The sequence below is a fragment of the Pollicipes pollicipes genome, unplaced genomic scaffold, assembly GCF_011947565.3.
Source record: "Pollicipes pollicipes isolate AB1234 unplaced genomic scaffold, Ppol_2.1 Scaffold_6138;HRSCAF=7277_pilon_pilon_pilon, whole genome shotgun sequence".
Lineage (NCBI taxonomy): Eukaryota > Metazoa > Arthropoda > Thecostraca > Pollicipedomorpha > Pollicipedidae > Pollicipes > Pollicipes pollicipes.
The window spans coordinates 25,329,077-25,338,064 of NW_023596818.1; the positions used below are offsets into that span (position 1 = coordinate 25,329,077).

Sequence of the window (8,988 nt, forward strand, 5' to 3'; positions counted from 1 at the left end):
GCGCGATGCGTGTTTACTTGAAATAGTTTGCATGTGTAGTTGACGCGTGATGCGTGGGGCCTGTTTACTTGAAATTGCTTGCATGTTTGAATGAAGCGTGATGATGCCGGTTTATTTGACTTATTTTCCATGTACACGTATTGTTCGTACTGCCTTATCCTTAGTTAGATATGCACTGTATCATAGTAACGGCTGGCTATTGCTCTTTGTTTGATTCCGTAAATGTTGGTCACCTGTAAAAACTGTGGCCCGCGGTTTAAAAGAAAACCCTGAAAAATGGAGTACGGTCGCCAGGCAGTTTTGCATTTACTACGGATACTCGCTTTGATAAAGGCATGTTGTCAAAATATCAACGCATCAACTTTTCCATTTTCCTGGTTTTTCTGGTAGAAATAGAACTTTTACTCCCCTCGTATCTATATGCATGGCGTTCCTCGCAAATGCACTAAACAGCTTACGAAGTTCCGGAGAACCCTTCAAATGTGCCGACCTCCATTCGTGAATGCCACTCCACCTGTCTTCCTTTGGATGGGAACGGATAGGAAGGGAAGTATCAGTTGTTTTTTGTGTGGGCAAGCTTCAACATTTGGGAAGAAAATTGGCACCTCTAGAATAACAAAACGACGTATTTTAGAATGAAGAACACGAAATCATAGCAGAGTCGGATGACACCTTTTCTGCTTAGATTAATGCTGGACTTGCGCGTGGGAAAGGTGATTAAACCACCACATTAAGATCTTTGATTGCGTTGTTTGCAAATAACTCTGTAGCATTGAGATTCTAAACTGGCGCGCCCAATCATGTATTTGTAGTTGGCTGGAGCCAAATATTCAGATGCTTCTTTTGTCTCAGCGTCCTGAGTGCGTCAGTGTTGCTTTTCTATGCTTAATTTAGACTACATGGTTCTGTCCTAAGCGTCGCAAAATCGGTACAATGTATTAAAGAAAAACATCAGTTGAGTGGTGTATTCGAAACATTAGTTGAGTGGTATATTCGCCTTCCCAAATGGCAGTCAAGTACAACTGACAATACAAAAATTAGTAATATTTTTTGTTGTGCTTTGCTGTTCTCCATTACAACTACGTGGTTTTATTTTTCCAGGTTGCCTGTCTTGTTTCTCAAAGTGCCGAATTTTGTCAGCAAAAGTTACGACTGATATTTCCTGTCTCCCCTCGTTTGTAGCTCATTCCAACCGCTCAGTTGGTTAGAGCGCCTGCATTTCGATCGACCTGCTGGTGGCGGGGGGAGGGAGGGGGGGGGGGGGGGGCACGAGTCGCTTGATGCGCTCATTTGATCCTGGCTAGCATGTACTGCAGTCAGAAGCAGTGGGTGCGGGAGAGGTCAGGTGATCTCTGAGAGCCCTACCTGCAAGGTAGAGCGTTGTGTAAGCAACGTTCTCAGTGCAACGTTACTTTAACGTGCCGCAGCGCGATGTGCCGCAACGCAGCGCAAGCGTTGCGGCTCATTAAGATGGTTTGAAATGTTTGTACATGAAGTGTTCGCTGGTGGGTGGTTGTGTATCATATATCGTACAATAAATACGTTTAGATGATAAAATCACAGCGAATGCGGAACCAGGGTTATGGAAACTGGCCTATGCACAGCAAGAAAGTAGAGAAGCTGGCAGCAATGCCTAATGCCAAATAAAGGCAGTTTTAAATGCGAAGCAACGGAAGTGGAGAAAGTGGTAATAATGCGGACACATAGATACGTCTTTTAGTACCTGAGGATTGGCAACAATAGCATATGGTCAGGCTTAGCTGAAACCCGTCCATCAGCTGATCGATTTCAGGTGATTCATGATTTATGCATAGCGGCCCTCGGAACAGTATTACTGCTCGGACGCTGACTGCCGAACTTTGTCGACAGTGGGAGTACATAGAAGGAGCGATGGGAACTGTGGACGCTGCAGAGTTAAGGAGCTTATGAATGCTCGCGAATAATCGTCAGACATGAATGGGACTATAGTCTTTGGTTGACTGGCTAATTGAACGAGGGTGGGTTGTTTGATGCTGTTATGGTGAATAGGCCAAAGAGGCATTGCAATGAGCTTACCAAAAACGCCGAATTGAACCGAAACATGGATATCACTATTCTGAACTGACAGGCTGACAGACTCAGCCGTCCGTTGGTATATGACGTCATCGATTGTCGCTCGCCCAGGTGACCTGAAAACATTCCTGCTCTCCCGGCGGAGCCTGGTCTCCGAGAAGAGCTTCAAAGATGAGTGCAACGAGATATCGGACAAGAAGCTCACCTCCATGGCCCGAGATGTGGCCTGTGCCCTCAGCTACCTGGCCGAGAGGAAATATGTGCACAGGTACCGTGTGTGGCGGAGGTAGTGTGCTATAGCGTGACTTTCAGGACTAAGGCCAGCATGGCAGGGCTACACTCACGGCGTCCATCTTGTTTGTCGCGTTTTGTGCGATGCGAGAAGATGTCTTTCATGCGCTCTGCTTATCCGCCATCCAATTAGGATGTTATTCATGCTTGACGGATGGTACAGGCTCTTCCATTTTGGTCTCCAGTCATGGAAACGATGGACTCACCTCTGCCGCTGGCCCAAGACCCTCAAGTCCGCTTGACTGAGACTAACATGGTGAACGGCTGATACGCTATAGGTGTTCAACTTTCCAGAACTTTTTACGCTGTGCTCTACGCGAAATGCCTTTTTCGACTGTTACTGAGCTTTTTGTTCTCAGCACACTCAGCTTGGTGGGATGAGGTCTTACCATGCCGTCAAAACATATTCACCTCTGGGAGTATGCTTTGCCCCCCCCCCCACCCCCAAAAACATCCCCAGAACTTCATGAAAGTTTCGTCTACTTACCGTCTGTTTTGAATTTAACTGTTTTAACTGTTTTGTTTTAACTTCTGTTTTGGATTCAAAAGCATTTCGGTGCTTTTTTCGGTTTTGAATGGTGTCCCTACTAGGTACTCGCGAGAGGCACCATGCACTGGACCTCGGATCCCACACCAGGCAGCTGGCGACGAGCGGTTGCCCCCCCCCCCCCAAAAAAAAAGAACTCCAGGCTGGATCCGTCCCTGTTCAGTGAGCGATGTAATGTAAATGTGCTCTTTGCAAGTTTGCCAGCATCATCACTGTCAGTAATGGCTTATCGATATCTTAAAACCCTTGTTTTCGGAACAACAGCATCAAAAGTTCGTACTTCCGAGGTTCATATTGATTTGATCGTAGTCAGTAATGAAAGGGAATACACCGCCATCCACTTAGTTGGTATTTTTCCATTTTTAACAATGTCGCTTTGATGCCATGACCACATCATCTATAAGACCACCGGCATCGGTATCACCCGGATCGTCATGGGCGCCATCTGTACACTCCGTGTGACGCCAGCTGTGTTGTGTGACGCCGACTGTGTCATGTGACGCCGCTTGTGTTCTGTGACGCCGCTTGTGTTCTGTGACGCCGGCTGTGTTGTGTGATGCCGGCTGTGTTGTGTGACGCCGCCTGTGTTGTGTGACGCCGACTGTGTCATGTGACGCCGCTTGTGTTCTTTGACGCCGGCTGTGTTTTGTGACGCCGGCTGTGTGGTGTGACGCCGACTGTGTTGTGTGACACCGGCTGTGTCATGTGACGCCGTTTGTGTGTTCTGTGACACTGGCTGTGTTGTGTGATGCCGGTGTGTTGTGTGACGCCGACTGTGTCATGTGAGGCCGCTTGTGTTCTGTGACGCCATCTGTGTTGTGTGACGCCGACTGTGTCATGTGACGCCGGCTGTCATGTGACGCCGGCTGTGTTGTGTGATGCCGGTTGTGTTGTGTGACACCGACTGTGTCATGTGACGCCTGCTCTGTCATGCGACTCCGGCTGTGTTGTGTGAAGCCGATTGTGTTGTGTGACACTGGATGCGTTGTCGGGCAGGGATGTGGCGTGTCGCAACTGCCTGGTGAACACCATGCATGTGGTCAAGCTGGCCGACTTTGGTATGACCCGCTCCATGTGCGAAAACGACTACTACAAGTTCCATCGCGAAGGTGGGTTGGCCGTCGCCAGTCGTGTGGAGTGAACACCAGCGGTGCCGCTGTAAATGTGGGATCCGACTTGGGTATCGCCACTATGAGTATCTCCTGATAACATATATTCTTAAGACATTACTTTGCATTATTGTATTTATGCATTGGTTGGAATATCGATTTCGATATATATATATATATATATATATATATATATATATATACATATACATATATATATATATATATATATATATATATATATATATATATATGTGTGTGTGTGTGTATGTGTGTGTGTGTGTGTCGATTTTTGCGTTTGAAGCCTCTTAAGATCCTCGATGTATTTTCCAACAAATTCACAAATATGCCCACAGTAAATCTATATATGCATGCTCCATAATAGTTCATTTAGCTAGGATACTCCGTTAGCCATACTCCTTTCGTATTTCGGCCGCATGCCTGTTCAAACGAATATGAGCAGTAAACTGAAATTCAAAATGGCCTGACGATCCAACTCAATTTTAAAGTTTTTGCTTGTTTAAACATCGAGCCAGTTCTTACAGGTCATCAGTGTTCAGGGGATTCAACGAGAAACAATTGCCGGCCATCAATGCGACACAGTGTATACCTAAGAATTAAATGACATGTGAAAGACATGTACATGCAAACGAATTCAAGATAGCAGGCATCACTCATTATGCAGCGTTCATACATCGAGCGATTTCAAGTAACAAGCATCAGTCATTATGCTTCAGTCATGCATGCAAACGATTTCAATGAAATAGACATCGCGCATCACGCACCAGCATGATGCCTGTTCACTTGAATTAATGTGCATGTGCACGCATTTTTTTCACACATTTTGGTCCTTAAGCTAGGTATTCAATATATCGTATTGATGGCTGGCAGTTGTTTTTTGTTTGATCCCCGGAATGTTGGTGACCTGTAAAACTGGCTCGCTGCTTAAAAATGTAGCCTGAAAACTCGAATGGAATCGGCAGATAATTTTGAATTCGGATTTTCCAATTTAATATTCAGATTCATTTTGATCAAGGCATTTAGCCAGAATATGAATACATCTACCCCTTCGTTCTCATGGTTATTCGACGAGGAATATGGTTAGCATCGCTGTTTTAGTATACGCATAACGTTCCTTTCAATGGATTTCATAACTTACAGGTCACCTATCGTCTGACGCAGTCCCAAGCCACATAAAACGTGGATGTCAAACCCACTGAACCTTTGCGTTTTCCTCAGCACCGTTGTGTACTAGAGTACGCATAGTGTATCGCCATCTCTGAGCATCTGTCGGCGACCGTCGTCACTTCAGGTATGCTTCCGGTCCGCTGGATGGCGCCCGAGTCGCTGGCGGACGGCATCTTCACGCCCAAGTCGGACATCTGGTCGTTCGGCGTGCTGCTGTTCGAGATCGCCACGTTCGGCAGCTTCCCGTTCCAGGGCATGAGTAACGGGGAGGTGTTGGAACACGTGCGCGCAGGCAACCACGTCGCCGTACCGCCCGGCGTCAAAACGGAACTGTGAGTGATTGCAAGGGGAGGGGCTGTAGGAGGCGCGCGTGATCAGAAGTGTTTTGAGCTGTAAAGGTGTGGACGTACCGCGTCATGCTAGCGCTTTGATAGCATCAAGTAGTAAGGCAGTAGCAATTAGCAAGCAAGTAGCGGAATGTCAGCAATCAGCAAGTACAGGCTATAAAATGCATTGGCATTCTGCCAGTGCTTTTCTGGTTGTTGTTCTTAGGTTCTAGTTGTTTATCAAAGATCTGTGGAGCGCACGTAGCGGGAGCATCAATCGACGTTATACGCATTCCACACCTGCACTTTCTGACATTTGTAATGCAAGAAACATGCATTTTATCACTCAAGCGTTACACATCCTGCTGGTAATTTCGTGGGCGGTCTGTGGAGGCAGTTATTGCCGACCTGTCGATCCAGAAACGTTAAAACTTCTAGTGCCCTGTCCTAAACTGTCCTTGTCTGTAAACATGTCAGCGCACGGAAACGGGCAACTCTTGCTGGATGTGGTCTGTGTGGGGTGCCGCCCTGAAATTAACGTTCAGTTTTCCCTGGCCTGCTTACATGAAGTCGTCCTTACCCGAGTCTACGCTTCAGACATCCTGTCCGGAAGTCGCGTGATGTCGCAGATCACAAACATGTCAAAATGCGCAGTGCAGGAGCGCAACAGATTTACAAATGACTCCTGCAAAGGTCACGTCGTTTGATGACTCGCACATGCGGTCCAGGACTTTGGGCCTCTTACGAGTTATGACTTTAGGTCTTTTACGCGTCCATGACTTTCGGAACTTTACGCAAGTGTTTGACATGCACCAGCGACAGGTGATTTGTAAGCTTTCGGAAAAGTGCTGTCCGCCCACGTACATCCGCTGCAATTATACTGCGGTGATATAATCAAGCACGTCAACTGGGGTGGGATTCCCAGCGTCCACATCCGTGCGAGCCAAAGGCAGCCCCTCAGCGTAGAGACAGGCCCGACAGAGCGCCCCTGAAGCGGAAAATGTCGGCTTACAGGCGCGCTCGAGATTGTATTTGTTCCGAGCCAGAAACGCCCAGTACACCGGACCGCCAGCCGGTAGATCACCCGTGGGTTCAGCCTGTGCACTTCGCCTCGAGCGTCACATAAGTCGCCATGAGATTTATCCGCGCCGATATTGCCTTGTGCGACGTTTGCGGCGGCTCGCCCGGCTGGCTCCATAAAGCCGAGTGGCAAACCGTTAGTGACTCAAATAGCCCGGTCGTAGGGTCCTGATATGACGCCGCGGGCTTGGGTGCTGGCTTGAGAAGGAGCGTACCGTGAGATGTTGCCGCGATGGACTCGGTGTCCGAACGCTTTGTGTTGTATTGCATGTCAAGTGCATTCGTAATCGTGGGCCTGCTACCCGTTTCGATTACAGCGGCTGAGTGTGACGCGAGTGCGTTGGTGGCGCCAGCAATCAGCTGTTGCACTCCTGACGAGTCTTGTTACTCTCAATGGTGGCGTGTCCACCGAGTGCGCTCTTGTTCAGTTTGTGCGTGGGTCAGCATAGGGAGCTTGGGCTGAACTAAGTTCTGAGCTAAATTGCGCAAATTCATGGCTGCACTTTTCCGTTCTTTACTGCGGGCCTGAAGCGATGCTTCATGTTCGAACTGCACCATCTCCGCCCTGTCCCCGCATTCATAACTCATCGACAGCCATTTCCATAATATTTGCATGATAAAGCATCCTCACATGTTCGCGGACGGCATAAATCCGTCTCGAACTTCAGGCAGGCGGCAGCAGACATTTTATGCACCGATGGCCAGCTGGCTGGCACCAGAGCCGCCCTGTCTCCGACCATAGCCGCTGTTCTCCACGCTGCGTCGCCGTGTGGTGCGGCCGTCTCCCTCACGCTGCCTGGCTGTGTGGTGCTGTCGTGTTCCCCACGCCGCCTCACCGCCTGACGCCGCCGTGTCCCCAGCGCCGAGCTGTTGCTCTCGTGCTGGGCGGTCGAGCCGGCGTGGCGGCCCGACGCGCACCAGCTGGTCGAGCTGCTGGGCCTGCAGTACCCGCGGCTCGTGTCGCCCTGCCTGGATGCGCCGCACGCGGCCGTGCAGCTGGACGGCGCCGAGCGGCACGCGCCGCACCGGCCGCCGCTAGTGCGCCGGCTCAGCATGTCGCAAGGGCGCCAGCGGCCGGCCGCGCAGCGCGCGCCGTCGCACGAGCTGGCAGAGCCGGCCGAGGCGCGCCAGCTACTGGGCGGGCCGCACCCGCCCGGCGCACCGTCGCCCAACGGCTGCGCCGGAAAGTACGTGGTGCTGGACCACCGGCCGTCGCTGACGTGCGCAGAGACGACCACGATCTGACGCGGGCGATGGTAGGCGGCATCTATACCGCGGTGGGGTGGATTGTGGCGCCTCTGCTGGTGGGTTGGTGTGCGGTCGTCACGGCGCAGTGTGCGGGTCGCCTCGCGCTGAGGACATTTGTGAGGCTGGTTTCGACGCCTCGACTCCGCCCCCAAGAGCATGTGCGGATGATACAGTGGCCTGTGCGTGGGGCTGAGAGGCTGCTCCAGCGCACAGAGAAACTCGGGAAAAGGTAGGCGTCTTGCCACGGACTAGTCATCTCCTCGACTACGAAGCATCCAGTGCAATCAGCTCTTAATTCCGACCGTGAATAGTGGTGCCGTGATGTGATACAGATGGTGGTGTTCTCATAATAGTGTCTAGTTAGTGTAGTTCAGAGCGCTATGTTTCGTGCATGATATTTTGGCGTTCGTATACAGCCCGTTCGTCCTACCTGACGTTCGCACCGCGTGGGAGTTCCTGCCCAAATGATGATGCGATGGTGCATATCTGAGGACCGAATGAACCACTCATCATCATCGTGCTATATGCTCATCATGTCTGATACCTCTGGAGATTTGGTGGGTGGAGTAAGCTGTGTATTCTCATGACGTAGGTGCAAATGCATTGATATAATTTTAGACGTAGTTCGGGCGAGTTAAGCTCTTGAACTTGAGCACGTGTGAAAGTGTCATGTGCCAATTTGTAATAAGTTGGTGCAAATGCATTAAATTTGTTTGAATTGATGCGTAGGTCGGGTGACATAGGTTCTAGAACGTGAGCCCGTGTTGATTTTTCGTCTTGTGATTGCCTGCAATGAGATTTGTTATGGGCTATCAGGGAACTCGGCAGAGTAGAAGCAAATAGTGGCATCCTGCTTCTGTTCAACAAAGCTAGCCTGTGTAGTGCATGCCGTGTATGCCTACAACTAACACAAAAATATCCCTCCAATCACGCCTCTTCCCTTTCACCACCGACCAAACAGCTGCCACTGCACGGGGTCATGGTCCCGCGATGTCCGCTCGCTTGCCGCGATTTCCACCAGTCCCGCACATTGACCGTCGGCGCTTTCGCCGGCGATACTTTTGACAGCGCTTCAGCGCACTCTCAGTCGTCGAGGTGCCTCGGCGCCGCAAATGTCTCGTCTCTTTTGGTGCTGTTGAATTGCGTT

General features: G+C 50.1%; 1 protein-coding gene across 1 annotated transcript in view; it reads left to right on the forward strand.

Annotated features, from left to right (window-relative positions):
- LOC119105504 (uncharacterized) overlaps positions 1-7,838 on the forward strand; it is a 73,700-nt gene extending 65,862 nt beyond the window's left edge. The window contains exons 14-18 of the mRNA XM_037228969.1: positions 2,164-2,320; positions 3,887-3,999; positions 5,312-5,519; positions 7,454-7,595; positions 7,725-7,838. Coding sequence (XP_037084864.1) covers positions 2,164-2,320; positions 3,887-3,999; positions 5,312-5,519; positions 7,454-7,595; positions 7,725-7,838 — 734 coding nt within the window. The remainder of the gene's footprint in view (positions 1-2,163; positions 2,321-3,886; positions 4,000-5,311; positions 5,520-7,453; positions 7,596-7,724) is intronic.
- The last annotated feature ends 1,150 nt before the right edge of the window (positions 7,839-8,988 follow it).